Source organism: Leptonychotes weddellii, chromosome 14 (genome assembly GCF_054177405.1).
Source record: "Leptonychotes weddellii isolate Sample4059 chromosome 14, ASM5417740v2, whole genome shotgun sequence".
NCBI classification, from domain to species: Eukaryota; Metazoa; Chordata; class Mammalia; order Carnivora; family Phocidae; genus Leptonychotes; species Leptonychotes weddellii.
Genome location: NC_138382.1, coordinates 68,195,433 through 68,220,221, shown reverse-complemented (window position 1 = coordinate 68,220,221; position 24,789 = coordinate 68,195,433). Strand labels below are relative to the sequence as shown.

The 24,789-nt window shown below is 37.7% G+C and overlaps 1 protein-coding gene across 1 annotated transcript; it reads left to right on the top strand.

The window, feature by feature from the left end:
- The first annotated feature begins 8,493 nt into the window (after positions 1-8,493).
- On the top strand, positions 8,494-24,767 carry LOC145717111 (complement C5-like). The gene is made up of 7 exons (XM_081803528.1): positions 8,494-8,599; positions 12,101-12,293; positions 14,963-15,125; positions 18,437-18,507; positions 21,342-21,433; positions 23,616-23,698; positions 24,556-24,767. Exons 1-7 carry the CDS (start codon positions 8,535-8,537, stop codon positions 24,564-24,566), a joined length of 678 nt encoding a protein of 225 aa, XP_081659654.1. The 5' UTR covers positions 8,494-8,534; the 3' UTR covers positions 24,567-24,767.
- The last annotated feature ends 22 nt before the right edge of the window (positions 24,768-24,789 follow it).

Here is a 24,789-nt window from a genome sequence, read left to right as displayed (position 1 = left end):
GTCCCACCATTGGGGACTGGCTTACTTATAGGTCATAACTCCTAATTCATGCCAGTCTGTGAGTCTGCTGAAAGTAACCGGGCTGTTGTATCCTTCTGACAACCATCTCCTTCCCAAGCACTTCAACCTCCTTGTCATTCGCCTCCCAGACTGCAATCCCTTTGCCACTTCTCATTTTCCTAGTCTTCAGTCCTTTTATAGCTTCGGTAACTTCTGGAAGTATCCTAGAGCCAAAGCCAGCAGTTTGATATTGTCTATTATAGTCTCTTACAAGTTTCTCATCTCCTTGACATTCTTTGATCACTCTGCCAATGTCTTGCACTGAGTTATTTGAAGAGACTCCATGAGATGTGTTAAGAGACTTATCTTTGGAGTGAGATGTGAGTCCACTCCTGGCTTAGCTACTCCAGAGCTGGCTTCAGGGGCATGCAACTTGTGCAGTCACAGGGGGCCCAGCACTCAGAAAGGCCCCACTTGCTTTTGAAATTATTATTATTTTTTAAAGATTTTATTTATTCATTTGAGACACAGAGATACAGAGAGAGAGAGCATGAATAGGGAGAGAGGCAGAGGGAGAGGGAGAAGCAGGCTCCCCGCTGAGCCAGGAGCCCGATGTGGGGCTCGATTCCAGGACCCTGGGATCATGACCCGAGCCGAAGGCAGACACTTAACCATCTGAGCCACCCAGGTGCCCCTGCTTTTGAAATTATTAATAACTTTATCTTTGAACTCGTGTCTGTACGTCTGACAGGGAAATGGAGCAGGCGTGTGAACAGAGGAGATAGGTATGATACATGTGCCCAGCATTCCTTGCTGCCCCATTCACACAGGGCATTCACAATACCCCACGAACACAGAATTCCAGTGGACCCACAGTGTGCAGAAGTTTAGTGAGACTCAAAGTGGGAGTACAAAATATGCCTGTCATGTCTATGACTGAGCAAGCAGGGGTGCTGATATCCCCTGGAGGCCACATATTCCTTTGGGACCAGAACTTGGTTTGAATGCAGAAAAAAAGCAGTGGCATTCTAAGAAACACAAATGATGGGAACCTCATCATATTCTTTCTTGTTCATGTTAATAGCCAACAACTTACCCTAAATAGATGACACAGAAGGAAGGAGAAGGACAGTGTAACCCATAGCTCCTTTTCCTTTCAGGCCTTCCCTATTCTTCAATAAGCAAAGGTAGAGAGTGTTGGTAGAATACACACATATAAAAAAATAAAATAACAGTTGAGTTTGTTTTGTGCTACATTTCCAATGTTGTGGTAAGAGCAAAGGATATATGCACGTATGAGCTATGAAAAACAAACTGTCTAATTTTGGTGATTCTACATACGAATTACTGCATTTTAAACAGCCATTGCACAAAATAAATATGAATGGTAAAATTCATGCCATTAATTTAAACCTCTAATTTTCCTTGACTTAGAATGAAATTAAATAGCAAATAAAAAAATGCCATGGCAAGTTGAGGGAGAGACCACAGAAGAAAGGAAAAGGCTTTTTATGTTTTAATACCTTTAACAGCACTTTTTCTTACTTTTTGAACAAGCAGGTCTACATTTTCATCTTGCAGTGGGACCCTCACATTGTACAGGTGGTCTTGACTACCTCTTTCTATGTGATTCTGGGTTTCCTTCCTTCCTTTAAGCCCTTTCTGATCATCAGTTTCTTTGTCTGTAAAGTGGGAATGATGCCAAATCATGCCAACCTACATCAAGTGGTCTCTGCTGCTGGGCAATCATTTTATTCATTTCCTATTTTTTTTCTATCTAACTTCCATGAAGATATCTATGGGGCATTCTGGTGAGGGGGAATTTATGGATAAATGGACGAAAAGAAAATTATATAAAAGGGGGGGCAGATTAAGCCTTTAAGAGGGTTAGCAGTGATTTTTAGAGAAAAATCCATTGAAGGGCTCTGTGATACTTGGCTTTTTCCCCCAATTAATGGAGACTTTTGCATGTTTGCAGGCAGAAAGAAGGAATTGATAAAGCAGGAGAAATAAGAGAGTTAAAAAATAATTGTAGGAGGGCGCCTGGGTGGCTCAGTTGGTTGAGTGACTGCCTTGGGCTCAGGTCATGATCCCGGAGTCCTGGGATCGAGTCCCACATCGGGCTCCCAGCTCGGCGGGGAGCCTGCTTCTCCCTCTGACCCTATCCCCTCTCATGCTGTTTCTCTGTCTCTCTCTGTCTCTCTCTCAAATAAATAAATAAACAAAATCTTTAAAAAAAAAAATAATTGTAGGAACTCCTTACATGTTTATATGATTTTCAGTGCTCAGAGATTTCACATTTCAGCATTCTTATAAGAAGGCAAGGTAGGCATTTCTCTCTCCAAGAACTGAAGAAGCTAGTTCTCAGAAGAGACATGAAATTAGAAGCCAGAGTCTACCCTGGAAAGGCATTATGTGTTAGCACTGGCTGTCAGTCCGAATTATTCCAGCCGGCTTTGGGATGCCTTTAAGTTACTACCAGCAGGCGGCGCTTTCGGGTAGGCTCTGAGCCTGTTGTTTTTTTGTTTTTTTGTTTTTTTTAAAGATTTTATTTATTCCTAAGAGACAGAGAGAGAGAGCGAGGTAGAGGGAGAAGCAGGCTTCCCACTGAGCAGGGAGCCCGATGCGGGACTCGATCCCAGGACCCTGGGATCATGACCTGAGCCGAAGGCAGACGCTTAACCATCTGAGCCACCCAGGCTCCCTGAGCCTGTTGTTCTTAAGAATTTAAAGTACACTTGTAAAATTAAAGTATTGGCGATTGGTAGGCAAGTGCCCATTAGTGGTGGTACTGAGTGCAAGGAGCTTTCACCAGCGTTGCATCTTTAGAAAAACAGCTTTCTAGTGTACAAATTTAGTATTGCTATGTAATAATTTAGCTCCAAACTACGTCGCTTAATATAACAACAAACATTAACTGTCTTCAGTTTTTATGGGCGGGGGATTCAGGAATGGCTTAGCGGTGTCATTTTTGGCTTGGGTTCTCTCAAGGACCTAAATACAAGATCATCCACTCTTGGATTTGAATCACCATATTCCCTAGGATGTGGGAGTTATTCTCTGGCTTTTGCCACCTGTAGCCTTGTCAGGTAATCTTCCCAATCTACCATCTGCCTGGTAGTCTCATTAGCTAGTCTTACCTCAGGTACCCCATGAGGAAGGGAGAGCTGGACATAAGTCAGCCTAGTCCTTCACTTAATGTCATACTTATTCCCATGTTGTACTTTTGAGCCTTTGCCTAGAATATACCATGGCATCTAAATAAGAATCAAAATGTATAGATTGGGCTCTTTAAAGTATTATAGAGTTTATAAAATGGAGAATCAATTACAAATACCTGGAGAAGGTGTCAAAGAGAAGATAAGACTTCAGCCTGGTTTGGTATGTCTCTTTTCTTTTTCCTACTGGCCCCGACACAATCAAATCCCCATCTCTGCAAGTTGTTAGATGTGTTCCCTGAAGCCTCAGTTTCTTCATTGGTAACCCGAGGGTTATAGCACTCTTTAGAGTGGTTGCTCATATTAGGGACAATTTATGTAAGTTCATCATTACAATAATTGATACATGTTAGGAGCTAGTAATTGGTAGCTATTGTGTTGTCATTACTTGGGTACTCTTTAAAAGTTGGGAACCTGTCCTCTATGCCTGACTCTGATAAAGCACCTGTCAAAATGCACTGGAGTTTAATAGGTCTTGTTGAGATGGTGAATTAACATTTCTGGCCTTCCTTCTTAATTCCTAGACCTACTCCTGGGAAGTAAGAAAATGTTTCAAACAGTATCTTTCATTAGGGTCAGAGTGAGGATGTTCTTTTTGAGGAAAGACCTCTCACAGTTGATGAGGTAAAGTGGTAGGGTGCACATAATCTGCTAATGGAAATCAATGTCATAAACAAGAGAAAAATTTATTTAAATACTTTCTGAAAAGTTTCTGGTCTGTGGGAACCTTTTTGTGCTCCTTTGCTCACTAAGTTAGAATATCAGACTCCCAGGATGTAGCAATTAGATGGACTCTTAAGAGGTCAGTCATCTAATCCCAGACCTTTAATTGACAGTAAACAAACAAAAGAAGTAGGGGCAAAATTCTGCTGTGTGTTCAATGATAAATATTCTTTCATCCTGAGATTCATGCTACCATTGGTGTGGTGTTCTGCCTGGAAGCAACCAGGAAAATAAAACTATATCAAATACAGATTACTACAGTGCTGTGCACGTATTTCCAAAAAAGAATGGAAGGTAATAAATCTGTCTTAACCAATAATAATAATTTTCAGATAATAATTTTCAGATGGTCCATTTTCGGACAACCATTTTCTTTTTTTTTTTTTTTTAAGATTTTATTTATTTATTTGACAGAGAGAGACACAGTGAGAGAGGGAACACAAGCAGGGGGAGTGGGAGAGGGAGAAGCAGGCTTCCGGCTGAGCAGGGAGCCCAATGCGGGGCTCGATCCCAGGACCCTGGGATCATGACCTGAGCCGAAGGCAGACGCTTAACGACTGAGCCACCCAGGCACCCTCGGACAACCATTTTCATGCTATGTGTCAAGAACTATATACATATTTCATTTCATTCTCCCTTAGGCTCTATGAGGCATTATCATTTGATCTTATAGACAATGAAAGTAAGGCTCTAAGCGTTCATTAATTTGCCCAAAGTCACATACCTAGTTAGGTTGAGTCAGGATTTGAATTCAAGCCTCCCTCACTTCAAACAGTCCTTTTTTTTTTTTTTTCCAATGAAATATTTCAAACTTTTAGGAAAGTACAGCAACTCATCTATCAAATGCCAGTATAACTGCCACTAAACTTCACTGAATTATTCGTAAAATATTGCCATGCTGACTTTAGATCTTCCTTTAAAACAAAAGATAATGGATACAGTAGAAACACTCTATATACCCTTTTCCTACCCCTTCCCCAATTCTCCTTCTCTTTCCAGATATAGCTATTATCCTGATGTAGTATTTCTCTTTCACAGTCATATGTTTATGTTATTACTATTGATGTAAATGTCTAGAGACAATAGCATTGCTTTGCGTTTTTTAAACTTATATAAGCGTTACTATGCTTTTTGTGTCATTTTGTGGGTTGTTTTTATCAGCCAACATTGTTTTCCATTGCATGAAAATGCAGTAATTTATTCTCTCTTGTTCTAGGTTGCTGCCAAATTTTGCTATTACAAATCATGCTACAAAGACCATTCCTGTACTGGTCTCTTTGGGCAAATGTGTGAAAGTTTTCTGGGGTAAACATCTAGAGTTTTCACTTTTCCATTATCCTCTCCCAGGCCTCTTGCAGTCTGTGGTGAATGTCTGAGCAATGTTGGGATACCAGGGTCTGGGATATTGGATACAAGTAAGGGATTGTGAAGGAACAAGGGACTTATAGAGGATTTGGTGTTGACAGCCCAAGTCACTTGGGAGAGGGCTTGAATTTGCAGCTAAAGCAGTGGCTCTTGGGCATAAGGAGAAAAGAGATTGGCTTCTCCTTTGGCTTGATCAACTAAAAAACTAATCCTTTAGCTTGATCAGCTGAAAAACCAATTTCAAGCTGGACTTGGAGATGTTGGTGGAAGTAACAGGAACGGACCAAGTGAAACAAGAACACTTGGAAGAGGTTGTTTGGTGCTTTAAGTCGATAGTTTTTAAGCCACGTGTCCAGGGACCCCAGAGTTCCCATTGAGCCTCCTGGAGGGCTACCTGGGGGTGAACGTGGGGGAGACAGGCAGACAGCAGGGTCACCCCTTTCTGCTTCACCTGGAGCACCTCTACTCTATTTTACACATTGGAATTTTTGGTAAGACTTTGTTTCAGTAAACTATTGTAGCTGAATGTTTTTGAAATCCATTTAAATATATAGGAAGACAAGTGACTCATGAGAGATATTTATTTAGGAGGTCCCCAATTAGATGTAGTTTGTACCCCAATATTCCGTCTCACGCGGGTGTTACGGTCGAGCACTTAAATAGACGGAGTAGGCCGCATTCTGCAGTACTGGAAGCAGTAAGCCATATATAGCCCATAATTCTCCTGACGTACCAAATTGAGGGTATACATAGGTTAAGAATAATAATAATAGTATTTGACTGTTTATTCCCCTGGCAGGAACACCTTCATGCCATGGTGACTTCGGGGAATAATAAGTAATTAGGCTACTTGGCTGGAGAATCAAGTAGGACCCAGATCAGGAAGGGCTTTATGAACTAAGTGGAGTCATTTGGGCTCTGTCCTGAGGGCAGAATTGATGTGGCATTAGCAGGAAGATCAGGTGACCACCAAAGTTTCTGCCAGACCTGGATTCTCTTCCTTTAGAGATTCATATTTGTATAAAAGCCAAAGACTCCCTCAAAAGACAACATTTTAAAATGTGAAGAAGAATCCACCTCTGAGTCATGTTTAAAAGGCAGATAAAAAGTTTAAACACTTGAACATGAATTAAATTTTGGTTTTATTGAGGACCTTTGAGATCCATTATTTATTTTATTTTATTTTATTTTATTATATTTTAAGAGACAGAGCACATGGCGGGGGGTTGGACAGAGAAGCAGAGTGAGAGGGAGGGAGAGAAGCAGGCTCCACACTCAGTGCAGAGCCCTACACGGGGCTCCATCTCACGACCCTGAGATCATGACCTGAGCCAAAGTCAAGAGTTGGATGCTTAACCAACTGAGCCACCCAGGTGCCCCAAGATCCCTTATTTTAAAATATGTTTTCTACCAGGAAAACATGCCAGTGGTTTGCAAATATCATTTATCAATATTGACTCTATAATACAAGCAAACTTCCTTGCACTTAAAATACAAGTATCCATGATGATTTGAGTATTCTTGCTTTCTCCAAAGTATCCTTTCCCGAAAATGATGGCAAAAGGACTTTGTTTTAACTTGATCCATCTTTCGCAACCCAGTTTAATCATTTTACAGATTCCCTTTTGAAACAAATGGGCTAGATTGTCAGACAATTGTGGCAGATTTTTATCATTTCAATAACATTTGCAAGAAATATCATTAGTGAAATTTGTGTATCAAATTTTCCTTTGTGTGACTTTTTTCTAATGAGTTTAATACTAAAGTGTTGGTAAAGTAAAACCTTATTAATTCAAAGCAAGGAATGCCATGTGACCATAAAACATCTGAATTATAGAAAAATGTTTAGAGAAATCTGTTTTGTTACTTTAAAATAGAGTGCCTAATCTGATCTCAGGGTCCTGGGATTGAGCCCCGAGTCAGGCTCTGTGCTCAGTTCAGAGTCTGCTTGAGATTCTCTCTCTCCCTCTTGCTCACTCTCAAAAAAATAAATAAATCTTTAAAAATAATAAAATAGGGGCGCCTGGGGGGCTCAGTTGTTAAGTGTCTGCCTTCGGCTCAGGTCATGATCTCAGAGTCCTGGGATCGAGCCCCACTTCGGGCCCCCTGCTCCGCGGGAAGCCTGCTTCTCCCTCTCCCACTCCCCCTGCTTATGTTCCCTCTCTCGCTGTGTCTCTCTCTGTCAAATAAATAAATAAAATCTTTAAAAATAATAATAATAAAATAGAGTACCTATTATATAGTAAGGTAGAAATGAGTACAAATAAAAGGAAGATTGTATGTAAAAATTTTTCCAGTGAACATAAAACATAAAAATCTCAAAGACAAAATTTTATTTCATCCTGTAGTTACTAGATTTATTATAGGAAGCTTTGTTTTTCTTTGGTCCTCATATTAAAATTATTAAAATCTTCATTGAAAGGTATAAACGTGAGTTTATTTTTTAAAAAGATACACTCCATCAGAATGAATGTAAATTTTGAATTTGTGTCATATGAATTAATGGATATTGGAGGATATCCACTCCCTACTAAATATGAAAGTATTTGCGTGGTTATCTCCTAGAGAATGCTGCCAGATCCTCAGCATGGCATTTTCATTGCCTCTCGCAACCTTTCCTCTACCTAATGTTCAGCTTCTTCTCTAGACTGGGGTGACGAAGGCACCATTCTACAGAGCTTCTTTGCAGATCCATCTCATCCTTAGGCCATTTCCAGTGCCACGGACACTCCTGCTCAGGATTTCTCTAGAAAGACTACCTCACGAGCCCTGTCTAAACCAGACCCGTCCTAAAATCACCTCATTTTGAAACTGAATCCAAGTAGGTCTCTGTCAGTATCAGAGTGCATCTACCCGAGGTGTGCTCACAGATGATACATCAGAATGATTGTCCTGATAAGAGGGGAAAGGCCAAAGGCAATGAGATTGACTCGCTCCTAGCTTTGAGCCATTCACTGTAGCGCCAAATTCCCATGTTAGAATATCCTTATTTGTGTTAATCAAAATAAACCTCTAGATGTAAATCCCTATAAAATATCTCCTACCTTTACATCTGGACATTAAAGGGTGTTTCAGTTCTGATTTTAGTTTTCCTCCTTAGTAGTCCCTCTTTCTGACATTAATCATTAACCAGTAAACTAACTTACCCAAATTCTTCAAGCTCAGTTTACATAAAAGGAGAGTAATCTTCAAGAAGGTTATACCCATGGTTTACTGCAAACTCCAGCCATGGACCTTTGGGGCACACTCTGTTTTTTAATCTTCCTCGGTACAAGTTGGGGACAAGAACAAACGTAAGTAAAAGAACCCATCTTCATTTTTCAATGTGTCTTAGGTAAGAGGAGTGAAAAATTTAACAGACCGTGTTAATTTGAAAATAACTTTCTACTTCCTAGAACACCAAGTGAATAGTCTCATCTCTGAATGAGAAAGTCATGGAAGCATCTTGATGTGATGAGTGGCTAACAATATGGCAGCTTTATGGGATTATTATTTATAAAAGTTTACCTAAGTGATTGTTTGAATTCCTCTTCCAAAAAGCGCAAAATAAACTCAAAATGATAAACTTTCTTGCCATTGATTGCTTATTTGTATTTGGTACATAGTTTTTTCTTTGTATGTTCCAGGTACTGCACATAGTAAAGCAAGTGTTACTTTGGGGTCAGTTCTAATACTGTGATTTGAAAAAACGATTGTAATTATTTCTAAATTTATGAATTCTTCACAAATTTCAGTGTTATTACTGGAATATTGTGCATTTTAAGGTGTGTCTTAAAAATACTGATTTTGTATCTAGAGATAACATTTTAGTATTGAGAAGGAACTGGAGAGTATCTAATTGAATCTACTCATTTCACAAATAAGTCCAGACAGAGGGGAAAGTGACTTGCCAAAGATCATGCTACTGGAGGGAGACAAAAGCAGGGCTTTTATTAAGGACTCTTTTTTACCACTTCAATTCATTTTTTCATTTGTCATTTTTTTCATTTGTCATTTCATTTGAAAAATTTCATTTTTCATTTGTATATATATACAAATATGTAAAATATAAATATATACTCAGGATATCATAAATTTATAACACTCTCCCACCCCTAATCTGATTTTCTCACATGGCCACAATCACCCCATTCCCCAAGTAGTTCTTGTATAACCCTTTTTAAAAGACAAGTGGCAGAAGTTCAAGAGAGATTGAGATTAGCGAGTTCAAATCAGTGGTAGAACTAGGACTAGCACCCGGGTCCCCTGATTCTGAATTCTTTCCACGACACTGTACTGGCCCTTAATAAGCATCTCCTCTCTTTCTCTGAAAAAAAAGCGAGAGTGTACCATTTACAGCATGGCAACCAATTTAATTAACTTGATTGACTGATTGATTCAACAAAAATTTATTGAGCACCTACCATGTGATAGGCACTAGGGATACAGTAGATGGTATAAAGCTTGCATTCTGGTGGGAGAAGCAAATCATGGATGGGTGAATGAACCAATGAATGAAGGAATAAATAAGGTCGAGTGGTTATTATGCAAGGAGGAAAAAAATAAAGGAGAATCAGAGGATAAGGAAATGATGGGGTCATTACCCAAAAGTGTAGAGAGGAAAGGTTCTTTAAGGAGGTGATGCTCAAACAGAATTTGAAGGATGTGAGGCGAAAGCAAACTATGCAAATATCTGGGGAAAGAACATTCCAGGTAGAGGGCAAGATAATATTGTTGCCTCTCTGCAAGCTCAGTGGCCTGATCCTCTTAAACTATTGAAAGAAAATAAGAAAAGTGTGATATATTTTTTAAATATGATTTTTTTATATGAATAGATTGTGGTCCTGATAAACCAGTAAGGACCAAAATCTGTATGAAGGGTGATTCCAAAGCCATCTTTTAGAGACTTCTAAATACTGACTATTTTATGTTTTATCACTGCCACCACCACATAGACAATTCAAAATTAAAACAATATGAAACTGAAAAAGATAAAATTTGCAAGAATGCCAAAACTAAAATAGCTTTTTTTCCCCTAGATTTTTCAGATTGCAAAACTCTTGCTAAATCCAGTTTAGTATAGCAATTGAAATTGTTAATTCAGGAAACAGGCTGCTTGGGTTGAGTTCCCAATTCTGTAACTTAACTGTGTGACCTTGGGCAAGTTCATTATCAGTTTCTTCATCTGTGAAATGGGAGTAATAACAAGACATTTCTCACAGAGTGGTTGTAGCCACACAGTGAGTTTATATATATATAGTCCTTAGAACAGTGCCTAGCACAGGGTAAGATTTCAGGAAATGTGCCTTATTATCAGCAGAGCTTAACATTTCTCATTTTCTACGGTTCCTGGGTAAGCATTTGAGGAATTCAGATGATGGTTGGAAGTCTGGAGATTCTTTTCCCTCTTTTATAATTTGTCTATAAGTGATTCCAAGTTAGTTATCATGTAGGAGACTGACAGATGTTTTAAAAGGATGTAATTGCTTCCAAATTAATTTTATGGTTACTAAAGACTTGTTGACTCTTTAAATGTCGTAATGTTGACAGGGGCCTGTAAGAATTCTGCCAGGTGCGGTGGCAGGTGGCCTCCAGGCCTGTTCGGCCACTTGAATTAGTCACTATGACCTTTTGTGTTGAAGCACACTTCTCTCTTCCTCTGTAAGAGCACATGTAGCTCTCACTGTTCAAATTAGATACTTTCATGATATTTAATTAATAACCTAGTTTATATTTTAAGTTTTCTTTTCATAAAACATTGAAAATACACACATTTTAAAAATGTTACTTCAAAAACTTATATAAATTCACTTCCATTCTTGTATAAACCCCATGAAAAATAAAACTGGAAATAATAGCCTATGGTTGTGAACATAGCTTCTAATCTTGACCTCAAATATACGTGTTAACGACTGAGAGAAAGATGTGAATATAAAGTTCTGCCTCATTCACTTACAAGCCGTGTGACCATGGTCAAATTATCCTCTTTTCACTTGCAAAATAGGAATAATATCAGTATCTACACCATTGGCCTGTTGTAAAAATTAAAAGAGTTGTATATAGAGTGCCAATGCAGCCTCTCCTATGGTGATAATATTCACTTAATATCATCATTATTGTATGATTGTTACTACTCTTCAAAGACCTCCATCCCTCCTTGCATTTCTAAATGCATTCCCCCAGCTCACTCCTATCGTATCCTTTTCTTTATCCACTCACGGTATAACACAATACTTCTAAGATTACTTCTTTTTAACTAATTTAGTGAAATTAATGAATCTTAACATTTATTGAGTACAAAGCATGCTAGGTGTTTTCATATACACATTCTCATTTCCTCCTCACTGCAAGCTGGTCAGGAAGGTGATATTTTCACAAGTCAGTTATTTTGGTCTTAGAAAGTGTGAGTGACTTTACCATGGTCACTCAGCCAGTAGATGACAGAGTTGCAATTCAAGCACTGGTGTCTTTGTTGCCTTTTTCTTCACTGAGCAAAAATATTGACCCTATTTACATGTTCCAGTCAACAGCTTTTTAAAAGTCTTTCTCTGCTGCAGTAGCTCAGGGAAAGTTATTATTTCTAAATGTTAACTAAATCTCCAGTTCTGTTTCTCAAGTCTTAATTCTAAGCTACTTCTTTTTGGAAACTATGTTGAAATTATCACAGATCACTTATAAATTTTGATTTAAAAATAATCATTTTTAAGTTGAGAAAATGTGCCTATTTGAGTCTCTCAAGTGAGATGAAAAAATTAAGAATATAATGAAATACATCACCTCAAGATATTGGTCCTACTCTTTTCCTGTTTCAACAGGTATGTCATTTCAGCACCAAAAGTATTCCGTGTTGGAGCATCTGAAAATATTGTAATTCAAGTTTATGGATATACTGAAGAATTTGATGCCACAATCTCTATTAAAAGTTATCCTGATAAAAAATTTAGTTACTCTTCAGGCCATGTTACTTTATCCTCAGAAAATAAATTCCAAAACTCTGCAGTCTTAACAGTATGTATTTATTCTTCATTTTCTTTATACATACAGGATATTCTCGATAAAATGTGTACCAAGTTTGAATGTTGATAACGTAGAGATTTGGGCCATTTGTATCACTCACCACTGTGTGATTACTAAGTGATGTCAGTCACCAATGATCATATGGATGAAACAGAAAATTCTAAATTGGAGAGTTGTATCTGCTTTTTGTGCAATGCATGTAAATTATGATGTTTGTATTGGAAAATAAAATTGTACTAATGTACATATTTGGAAATGAATTGAAAATACTTGTTTACTGTGAAAATTATCATTATATAAAATAGAAAAATATGAATATGCATCTTGATCTGTAATGCATTGCCTACCAAAACCCAATTAAACTCTGATATTCATCAATTATAGCTTCCAAAGCTAATAAAATTATTGATTACTAAACTGAATAGCTCTCATTGAAAACCTGTAGTTAATACAAAGAACAATATGGATCAAATAACTTTTCCTTCTATTTAGATATCATAGTGTACCTTGGTTAGAGAAGCACTTGCAACTCATTTCTTATTTAAAATTCTAACTAAAAATTACTTTCATACTCAAAATATTGTTTTAAAGTCTGATAAAAATTCAAAAATAAAAAACGAGAAAATCAAAGACTACTAGAATTGGAAGGGGCTCTGAGGTTAATTTAGACCAGTGTTTATTTTTATTTTTAAAGATTTTATTTATTTATTTGACAGAGAGGTAGGAGAGAGCACAAGTAGGCAGAGCACCAGGCAGAGGGAGAGGGAGAAGCAGGCTCTCTGCTGAGCAGGGAGCCCAATGCGGGGCTCGATCTCAGGACCCTGGGATCATGACATGAGCCGAAGGCAGCTGCTTAACTGACTGAGCCACCCAGGCACCCCTAGATCAGTGTTTCTTTAAAGTGAGCTCTTTAAAAAGAAATTTAAATTTTAAATTTTAAAACAGCTTAAGATTAGAATTATATTGATATTTAGTATTTTGAATTTATTTTGTATATTTGTTTTGATTTTATAATTATGTAAAACTCATAAGCATAAGAAGATTACACCCAGTCTTAGGTTTGTACATATTTAAGTACCATTGTAATAAAAATAAATTTTTATTATATTATAAATAATAAGAAGTCAGCACTGAGAGTCCTCCAGAACATTTTATCCTTTAAAAGAGGTCTGTGTATTACTCAAGTTTGAGAAACACTGATCTAAATATGTTCTAACCAAATGTAAGAATTTTTTCATTAATGTTCTTGATTGTAAACGCTTGAATTTCTTAAATACTTCCACTTACTAGATTTATTAAGAATTAAAGTTAATTTCCCAATTAATTTCAGTGGACACTCTTATCTGATGTCACTAAGATGTTTAGTGTGGCTGTTACCTTTAAATTTAGATCAATCAAATTTAACTATAATAAAAAATTCAGTTCATGAGTCACAATAGTCCCATTCCAAGTGCTCAAACAGCCACATGTGACTGGCAAGTACCATGTTGACAACATAGATATAGAATGTTTTCATCATCATAGAAAGTTCTCATGACTCGTGCAGACTCAGTTAATTGAAAGATTAAGTAGAGAATCATAAAACTGCACGCATATCTTCAGCATTTGATTTTATCTTAACATTATAATGTATCTTTGTTTGCCAATTGTTTGATGTCATGCCAAGGTCTTTAAGCATGGGTCCCCCGGTTCGAGTGTCAAATCTTATTTATTACATGTCATACCTTTAACAAATCATCTTTGCTTACAGTTTCTGTTCCTTTAAAGTGGAGACGGAGCTTAAAGACACTTGCAAGGCAGTCTGAGTGCAGAATCTTTATAGGCTGTTACTGTCTGTCTTCCAAACTTTGACAGTGCTCTCACGTTTGATTCCACAGCAGTTGGTTTTAGTGATTTACTTTTATCCCATGTGTCCAAAGCCTGAGTTTTCATAAAAACACTCTTCTTTCTTTTATTTACTCTTTATGTATTATATTTGCATATCATGCAATGTAAAGTGGATAATTACAATTACATACACCAAATGAGAAAGCATGCAGCTCAATGGGTGGGAGCAGAGGGATAGAGATATAGTACAATGTGTCCTGAGCATCAGTCAGGATGTTGAACTGAGGGAGTGGACAGCATACTAATCAAGTGCTGACCAAGTGAAAGTTTGTTAAGAAGCTTCTGTGGTAGGGGCGCCTGGGTGGCTCAGTCATTAAGCGTCTGCCTTCGCCTCAGGTCATGATCCCAGGTCCTGGGATCGAGTCCCACATCGGACTCCCTGCTCGGCGGGAAGCCTCCTTCTCCCTCTCCCACTCCCCCTGCTTGTGTTCCTGCTCTCGCTGTCTCTCTCTCTGTCAAATAAATAAATAAAATCTTTAAAAAAAAAAAAAAAGAAGCTTCTGTGGTAGTAATTTTACTAAATACATATAAAATTTAGGAAACATGGAAACCAAAAGACTTTTAATTGCTTAAAGCTAAATTTTTACTATGATATTTGACACTGACAGGCTTTGGGTAAAATGTATTCACTATTCTGTCTCTACTACTTTTTAAATGGTTAAATACATATGCTCTTTTTTTGCGTGTTCTAGTGAGGTGACAGTGGTATTTAGATAATCAACATGTTTTATAACCTAAGTTATACTCTATTCTGTCTTTTTTTTTTTTAACAGATACAACCCAAACAATTGTCTGGAGGACAAAACCCAGTTTCACATGTATATTTGGAAGTTGTATCGAGGCATTTTTCAAGATCAAAAAAAGTGCCAATAACCTATGACAATGGATTTCTCTTCATTCATACAGACAAACCTATTTACACTCCACAACAGTCAGGTATGGTATAAGATGCTGCTTCCTCTGGTGGAGAGGGGGTGATTGCCATATTGTAGAGATTTTTTAACACTTGAAATTAAGTGCAGACAAGTTTCCAACTTGCTTAAAGAGTCTCAACTCCTAATGACTTTTACATTTATAAATACCATTTTAATTTAAAAGTTATATGGAAATTGCTAAATACATAATTTAAACTTAAACATAAATTTTAAGTTCATATGGAAACTGCAAAATCTACAATTATATTATCTGCCCCATTAGTTATTTTTATGAAGAAAAAAGCTTTTTAAAAATTGTGAAATGTTGTGTTATATCTTATTTATTAAACAAGTGTAAGATGTAATTGCAAATATAGTTTTGACAGTGGGAAAATAATTTATTATAGAGCCATGTTCATAAAAAAAATTCCTTTGACTTTGGAGCTATTCTTCAAATTCAGAAAATAAATCCAACCCTAGGGGATCAGATATTTCAGCAAAGAATAAACTAGATCACAGAAATATATAGATATTAATTTTCTAAGGGGAATCTACCTAAGAAAATTTCTAATAGAACATGGCTTCATAGTCATGGTTCCTCTGTTAGTGGGAAAAAGGGCAGGATAGAGATAATAGAATTTACCTCACCGAATTGTTGTGAGAGGTAGCTGAATTCATATGAGTAAAGCATTTAAAACAGTGCCCAGAACAGAGTAAGCACTAGGAAAGTGTTTTCCATTACTGTTTAATCTGTGGAATAGCCCAAAGCCTTATTTACACAGAAGAAAAAAAAATTACTTAAAAGTAGTTCTCTTAGAAATTGATTAAATCTTGCTATTTATAGCTCTAATATCCTAATCCACACATTTAATCTGCAGATCCTTGAGGGATTTTTAGTATAAGCATCTTTAGGATAAAGGTTTAAATCTTCAAGGCTTTGTAGGGTAAGGAATTTAGCATATTGACCAAAATCCTTCAATGCCATGCAGCCTGTGTCCTGCCTTCCCCTCCAGCTTTCTCAGTCACCATGCTCCCCCTCATCTGTGGAAACCAGACCAAATGACCTCTTTCTATTTGCTTTCTCACACTCTTCCCCCCACCCCCATATGAAGACCTGTATATCTCTGCCAGGTACATTCATTCCCCGCCCCCCCACCCCTCCACTTTGCCTTATTAATACCTATGCAACCCTAACATGTCATCCCTAGAGGGCAGCCTTCTCTGACCTCTCTGATGGCTTCAAATCTCCCTCTTCTATGCTCTCAGGAAGCCGGGCAGTGCTCTTTGTAATGCTCCCCACCCTGGAATTGTACATACACTTGTGTGATCATGTGTTCACTCTCTCCTCCCCTCCATTGGAAGACTTCCATGCCTGATCTGTCTCACCGCCATATCTCCAAGTGCAGCATAGTGCCTGTACATAGAAGACATTAATAAGTTTTTTAAAACCTAATAAGCCATATCTTTGGTACTAAAGAATTAGATTGATCTTGCCTCTGATACACTGTTGCTATGAAGACAAGATTAATTCTAGTCTAAACACAAACTGGGTTAGAAATTAGATAAGTAGTAGGCATAGAAATAATAATACTAAAATAAAAATAATAAGCATTTATTGAGTAGTTATTATGTGCTAGGCTATATAAAAGCTTTGTCTCATTTAGTTCTCATAACACTATAAAGCAGATACTAGCGTTTCTGTTTTAAGATGAGAGAACTAAGATTTAGAGGGATTTAGTATCCCATTCCAGGGCCACTAGGAAGTGGTAGTCGTGGGAGTGAAACCAAAGTTTTGAACTCCAGGGCATGAGCTCTTACTTTTTTGTGATATGCTGCCTCTGGCAGCCTCCCAGTGATGCTCAGGGATGAACTGGGTATGTCCGTAATATAGGAGGGAGCACACAAGGTGGGAGAAGAATATAGGAGGGAGGACACAAGATGGGAGAAGAATATAGGAGGGAGGACGGAAGGTGGAGGACACAAGATGGGAGAAGAATATAGGAGGGAGGACGCAAGGTGGGAGAAGAATATAGGAGGGAGGACGCAAGGTGGGAGAAGAATATAGGAGGGAGGACGCAAGGTGGGAGAGGAATATAGGAGGGAGGACGCAAGGTGGGAGAGGAATATAGGAGGGAGGACGCAAGGTGGGAGAGGAATATAGGAGGGAGGACGCAAGGTGGGAGAAGGGGAGGACAGCAGAGTGTGTATGTGTGTATGGGGGATTTACTGAACATTTTGCTTTGACCTTATGGTCTTAGTGAAACCAATTTTGGAGAGTTTAATGTGACTTCTCATGTAGAGCTTTACATAGTACTGACCCTTTAAAGGGCTTATGGCTCCAGTTCAGTTTTATTTTGTGAGTAAAGTTTTGGCCATGAAATGATTTGAGCCTCAGTAAATGAACATCAGAGAAATTACAATATTTCATATTGGAAGGAACTAGAACAGCATGTCTCAAGCAGCTAAGAGTTCAATTCTAGCAGATGCAATTGTTTAAAAGGCAGGGATCTCTTAATGGGCAGAAACAAATGAAAAGAACTAATTTTTCTTGAGCTCTTGCCATTACTCATTTAACAATGATGGAACAATTATAGGATCTGGCTCAATGAATCTAACAAAACCATACAATTCAAAGCTGCCTTTAGCTACAATAAGGGATACTTTGGGGACTTTTTGGTTTTTATATGTGCAAGAGTGTATAATGTCAAAATCAAACTATCTAATTTTCCATTAAAATCTACAACTCTAGGGGCACCTGGGTGGCTCAGTCGTTGGGCGTCTGCCTTCGGCTTGGGTCATGATCCCAGGGTTCTGGGATCGAGCCCCGCATCGGACTCCCTGCTTGGTGGAGAGCCTGCTTCTCCCTCTCCCACTCCCCCTGCTTGTGTTCCCTCTCTCGCTGTGTCTCTCTCTGTCAAATAAATAAAATCTTAAAAAAAAAAATCTACAACTCTAATATGAGACAATATAGTATGCTCCCATATAACCATATGGGAGAGATCACTATTTTGCTACTATGAAATTCTCAATAAACAATGGTCTAATGTATGTTCCCAAAAAGTTGTATGGAAATATATTTTAATAAAGTGGACTGTACTTTAAATTCACCAGGAAAAGTAGCTCTTTAAAGGAATCCAAGAGGGTTCTCTTTAAAGGAAAATAATCTTTAGTAATATATATGTCTGTAAACTAACTTTTTCTTTCCTTTAAGTATGAATTTTTGTGATATGATTTTTTAAAAATCATACTCATCTCCTTTAAGGATAATTATTGTAAAAAATCAAAATACCCTGTGTTTAGCAGAGGTTTTGATGATATCAATTGTTCTTACAGTAAAGGTTAGAGTTTACTCACTGAATGACGACTTGAAGCCAGCCAAAAGAGAAACTGTCTTAACTTACATAGTAAGTATGTTATTTATTTATGTAATAATTTAATTCATCTTTAGGATAAGATACATTGTTCCATAACCCTGCCCTAACACCACACTAACTCATTCAATGTTGGGTAAATGGTTCCTGAACATCTTCTGTAAGTATAACATTGTAAATCTATACCTCTGCAATAGATATATGTAAAATGCTCATGAAAATTCACTTTCAGCAAGTTATGATTTTGAACTAAATCCTTTAAATATATACTTCATGGTTTCTTTCTTAGAGAGCATCAAGCAATCACTATGAATTGATTGAATATTAATTGAGTATTACATATGAGATTTTTGATTTGTACAATTCAAGATAAAGAATTACAATCTGGGCACTTACACTTAAGAAACTGAGGTTAGTAACATACTAGCACATGTGAAAAATAGTGTTAAACCATGAGATAAGGATCAGCAGTTATCAACACTTTACCAGTGATGTGTAACGGATGATGTGCCTACGTGCAACAAGCTCCCATGGTCTTACCCAGTTTGTGTCACAACCCTACAAAATTATTGTGGGGAAATAACTGCCCACCTATTAACAGTAGGTATATTACCCATGGCCCTTCCCTGTAGGCTGCAGCACCTGTTTTCCTACTAACAAACCCTAGAAGCTAAAAACCCTTACCAGAACACAAGTAAAAAAGAGGAATGTATACGGATAACTTTGAATGCTTTATAGCCTACACAAATCATAAACCTTTCACAAACTTTAACGTCTGACTATTTTATAGTGGATTACTTGTGAAACATCAGAGTATGCCAAGACTGTGGTTGATAACTACTGATATAGACCGTAAACTCCCGTAGTCCAGAAAAGAGATCAGGGAGGCTAAGGGACCCGTCAAGGTAGAGGTGAGATTTGAACTGGGCCTGGAACAATGAGTAGGATTGAGAGCAGTGGAGAAGACATGGGCGGGTTGCTGGAAAGGAGCAACAGACAGCAGTCCGAGGTGAAAGGGATCGGACATGAAGAAAGCAACCTGATTCCAGGGCAGAGGCATCCCTGGGAACAGAGAGGTAAGTAAGATTTGAAAGTTAGGCTAGGGCCACAGACTTGAATCACCAGACCTGGAAGTGAAGACTTCACGCGGCAGGTGGTAGGGAGTCCCTGCAGATTTACTGAAGGGACAGGACCAAGGATGGAAGGGAAATGTGTAACCGTGAACTCCACTGCGGTGGAAGTGAAGGAGTATGCAGTGAGGGAACCCTGGGCTGGGCTGCGGCTGAAGCCCTGATGCAGGGAGAGAGAAGCATGCTGTCAGCAGCAGGAGAAATGCAGAGAATGGCCTCCCAGACAGCCTGACTGAGGGCGGGGAGAGTCACATGGAATGCCGCAGGGAAGTGGATGGGAAGCTGACTTGCCCTAAAGCTGTGCGTCTTTTCCTCTGGAACCCAAGATGTGAGTGTAGGAACAGACGTACACACTGGGTAGATACTACAGGACAAAACCACACTTAGAGTACAAACCAAACAAACGATACAGTGGGGCAAATGACACATGGGCTCAGAAGGCAGACCAAATGGAGGTAAGAGTCATGGCTGACAGTGATCCTTTTCTGGAATAGAATAGGTTTCAATTAAAGGAATAGACACAGAGTTTTACAAAATAGTGAAGAACTTCCTATTAAGAAATAGCATGAGTTTTCCAATGGCAACAGGAAGGACTAAGAAGTGAGATAGCAAATAAACTGGCCGAGTGGTATAAGGAGTCTGGAAGGGAATGAAGGAGAGTGTCCAGCTCAAATGCACTTTTTCTGTCAGAAAATACTAGAGGGTGTGGACAGATGCTTTTTATTTTATTTCTCCTGGTTGAGCTTGAGTGATGAAAAATCCTGGCACCACACAAGGAAGAGTGGATGCCAGTTGTCTCATGTAGGAGCTGCCCCAGGAAGAGAGGATTGAGGAATCTGATCCCAGAGCGGCAGAGAATCAGTATACAAGAAGTGTCCTGAAAATAGTGCTCAAGAGAGATCATCTTAGAAGCACTATGCATGATCAACTGCAGGGATAAAGAGCAGCCCAGATGATATTTAGCTGCGATCCTTACCCTTGTTCAGAATAGATCTTTTTAAGTCCAGGGAAAAATACCTTAAAATCCTGGCCATGAATTCCACAGTCATGACACATCGTGGTAAATTTCTGTGTTAAGGTCAAAAGGAACCTCTACATGTAGTCCATGTTTTGATAATTTTCAAACCCACACACAAAGGGGAGTTTATGGGGAAGCTTTATGAAAACTTTCAAGTTTGTTTAACCATTTTGAGTGTTTTATCAAGTTCAAAATGTCCATAGTACACAGTTATAAAATGTCTAGCTAGTTAAAGCACTTTATAGTATATTTGCTTTGGAAAACTTCAAATGAACAGATATGAAATTTAGATTCTGGTATCTATAAAGCCTGTAAGTTCACATTTGGTTAGTTGTAACATCAATTATTGTTACATTTCTTTTTTTAGTTATGCAATAGAAAGTTGAGTCTCTTCTGGATAATTGAGGCTAGGATATCCTTGATACCAATATAAACCTTCTTTCCCTCCCTTCCTCTCTTTCTCTCTCTCTCTCTCTCTCTCTCTCTGTGTGTGTGTGTGTGTGTGTAGCAGGAGGTGGAGGAGAGTTTCAAAAAGGAGGGAAGTAGCTTAAATGAACCCTATTTGCCTTCCACAACATTTAAGTGATCTTCCTCCTTCATATTTAATTTGAAGACGTAGATATTTGTTAGTAAATACTTCTGTAGGTCAAAGATATTATAATCAGCTGATTTTTTAAATGTGGCTTAAGTGCTTTGAGGATGTTTGTTTTTATTCAAAGGATCCCGAAGGATCAGAAGTGGACATTGTAGAAGAAAATGATTATACTGGAATCATCTCTTTCCCTGACTTCAAGATTCCATCGAATCCTAAGTATTTTAAAGCATTTGTTAATAAAGTTTTCTCTAGAAAGCACATCTGGATCTTTGGGTTGTGAGGCAGATAACCAGTCAAATGGAGCTACCTGGTGTTAACAAAGGGCATAAGCGTGGAAGAAATGAGGGCGTGCAAAGGAGTGTACTTGGGATGCGCACGGGGTGGTGTACAGAATTGTTGCATCACTTTATCGTATGCTGAAACTAATATAACACTGTATGTTAACTCACTGGAATTAAGATAAAATAAAACAGATAAAAAGTAGAAAGACCCTAAAATTTTTTAAATAAAAAGTGAAAAGGACATAATGTAAGTTTGAACATTAAAAAGAAAATTTAAGTCTAATGAGAAGTGAGGCTCAGTTTCTGGCAAACAAAAACCTCCCAATACTTCCCACCAATCTTCTTTATATATAGAAATAAAAATTTGGAAGAGGCAAAAATAGTCCGTGGGCTTTTTTTCATTAAAACCATCAACCTTCTACCGTTCAAGGAATCTAATAGACTATCAGTCTAAAAGGCTGGAGTGGTCCCATGCCTTGCTCTGAGAGTTATAAAAATATTGATCCTCCGTAGTCTTTGTCTGCATAGATTACCAGAAGGCAGATTTCAAGAGGGAGAATGTTCTCAGAGCCATTTCCTTTTTTGACCTCATATTAAAGGATTTAAGAACACATTTTAACAGAATGCAATATAATAAATATTTGGTGAACACATTCCTGGTATGTGCAAAGCACATAGGGAGTGAGATATACAAAATAGAAATGAATAATCCACAGTCCCTGCCTTCAAGGAACTTATAATAGAGTAGGAAAATAAGTGTACTTATAAATGGTTGAATATAACTTTAAAGCAGAATCTCCTTGTGGTCATTTTCCTGCCCTCTGGAAGGGAGTTCACAATTAATTTGTTGTTTGTAGTTAATTCACTGAATATTTTCTAGAAATGTGAGTGAAATTGGGGATTTAATTTTTAAATTGTATACTTCCTTGAAAATACTACATGCTCTATAATACAGAATTGATCTTATTACTTTATAATTATTATCATTTATCCAACTATTATCCAACTTTATCTTGTGCCATTTGCCCCTTGACAGATTACGTGTCAGACATGGTGGTCTCTCATGATCACTACTTTTCTATCCCAGTACCTTTGCACATGTTCCCTCTCCTTAGAATGTGCTTCAGCTTGCTCTTCACAAGGCTGCCTTCTCATTCTTTAGGACACAGAGTAACTGCTCCCTTTTCAAAGAGGCTATTCCTGGATGCATAGTTTATTGTAGTCCCTCTCTTTTTCTAACTCTCTTATTTATTTACTTCATGGCACTTATCTCAGTGTTACACTTATTTGTTTGTTTGTTTATTTGCCTTTTTGTTTTGTCTGTGTTGTTCACTGTTGTATCTTCAGCACTTTAACATAACAGGCACTTGATACATATTCATTGAATTAATGATGATGATGATAGTCATAATATTAAGTGTATTGATTGCATAACCAACATGCAAGATAAATATTATTTTTTTCATTGCACAAATGAGGTTAAGCAACTTGCCCAAATCCAATCTGCCAGTAAGTGGAGAAGCGGGAATTGGAAATCCCATGGACTGTTAGCTCTATGAAGGCAGAAATTCTTCTGTTTTGTTCATTTTTATCTCTTGTTCTTACTCCAGTGCTCAGTAAATATTTTTAAATGAAGATTGTTAATTAAATTCTGGTCATTTTCCTCTTTAAACGAACCATACTTTGTCTCTAACCATAACTTCTTTTATGTGAGGTGTGAGTTTTATCATCTGGATCAGCTTGACCTGTTGTATGTTTCTAGAGGCGTTAGTATGGATGTCCTACTATAGTGTGGATTTTAGTATTATGTTAGTATACTTATGGTCCAGGATTAAGTTAATCCTCAAGTTTCATAAGCTCTTCAAATCAAAGCTATTGACTATATTAAGACAAAATATCTGAAAAAATAACACAATATATGAAAGACATTAATGAACAGTTTTTATTATCCTAGAAACACTCAATTATTTCTGTTTATTACTTAAAGTTCTACACAAAATGGCTAAATACATCTCTACTTTCTTTTTCCTCTTTAAAACAGCAATCGATTAGATTTCCTCTGGGCAAATTGAAAACACTTGATGACTTCTATAAATTTGAATATTTTTTCTCCACAGATACGGTGTGTGGACAATCCGAGCTAAATATAAAGAGGACTTTTCAACAACTGGAACCACATATTTTGAAATTAAAGAATATGGTAATTTGTGACAATTAAAAGTTTACCTGTAAAAAGTTAGTGTTTTTGTAGTTACGCTTTTCATTAGTGAACTTAATGCCAAATCACTCCCAGATGAAGATGAGGCAGCCTGGCTGGGATGGTTAGAAGTACAGGTTGAGGAGGTTGGGGGAGCGGTCGTTGCTGGAATGCCTAGACTCTAGTTCCAGCATGCCCTTGTTACCCTTGAACAAGCTCATCAAGTTCTCTGGACTTGTGTTCCTCATCATAGAGCCAGAAGAGACCTACTGCCCCATGGAGCTTGACGAGTTAAGGTCAAAAATTATGATTTTAGAAGAAACTTAAATAGGCAGAGATGAGGTGAGCAGAACCCAGTAAGACTAATGATTTACTCAAGTCATTACAGCCAATTAGTGACAGTACAAGAACAACTGGATTTCCATCCCCCGTTCAGTACTATTTTCCTTCTGGCTCACAAATCCCTAATATATTTATCTGAAAATTTAAGATATTCTTATTTTGAAATCAATCATATTAATGGACTAATAATTAACATATAAATAGCTTATCTTTCCATTTCTTTTTCTTTTTGAAGATTTTATTTATTCATTTGACAGAGAGAGAGAGAGCACAGAAGGGGAGTGGCAGGCAGAGGGAGGGAGAGAAAGAAGCAGGCTCTGCCCTGAGTAAGGAGCTCAATGCAGTGCTCAATCCCAGGACCCTGGGATCATGACCTGAGCCAAAGGCAGACGCCCAACTGACTGAGCCAGTCAGGCGCCCCTATCTTTCCATCTCTTATAGTTGTTTACTAGAACACTTAGGTGTTCTGATACCAAATTTAGATTTCTTTTGCTTGAAGTCATTTTTTATTCCTCCAGGAGACTTATAATATGGAGAATAAGTACATAAATTTTAATAATTAGCAAACAAAACAGTGACCCAAAAAATTTGTTACATTGAAACAACTTTAAAGATTTTGGGCTCTCCAAGATGTCCATCGACAGATGACTGGATAAAGAAGATGTGGTATATATATACAATGGAATATTATGCAGCCATCAAAAGGAATGAGATCTTGCCATTTGCAACGATGTGGATGGAACTGGAGGGTA

Bases quoted from the DNA above. Each gene is read 5' to 3' on its own strand.
- LOC145717111 (XM_081803528.1), top strand. From the start codon at position 8,535: ATGGACCTTTGGGGCACACTCTGTTTTTTAATCTTCCTCGGTACAAGT. The intron at 15,126-18,436 runs GTATGGTATAAG...TTGTTCTTACAG, and splicing joins TTACACTCCACAACAGTCAG to TAAAGGTTAGAGTTTACTCA. The intron at 21,434-23,615 runs GTATTTTAAAGC...TTTTCTCCACAG, and splicing joins AAGATTCCATCGAATCCTAA to ATACGGTGTGTGGACAATCC.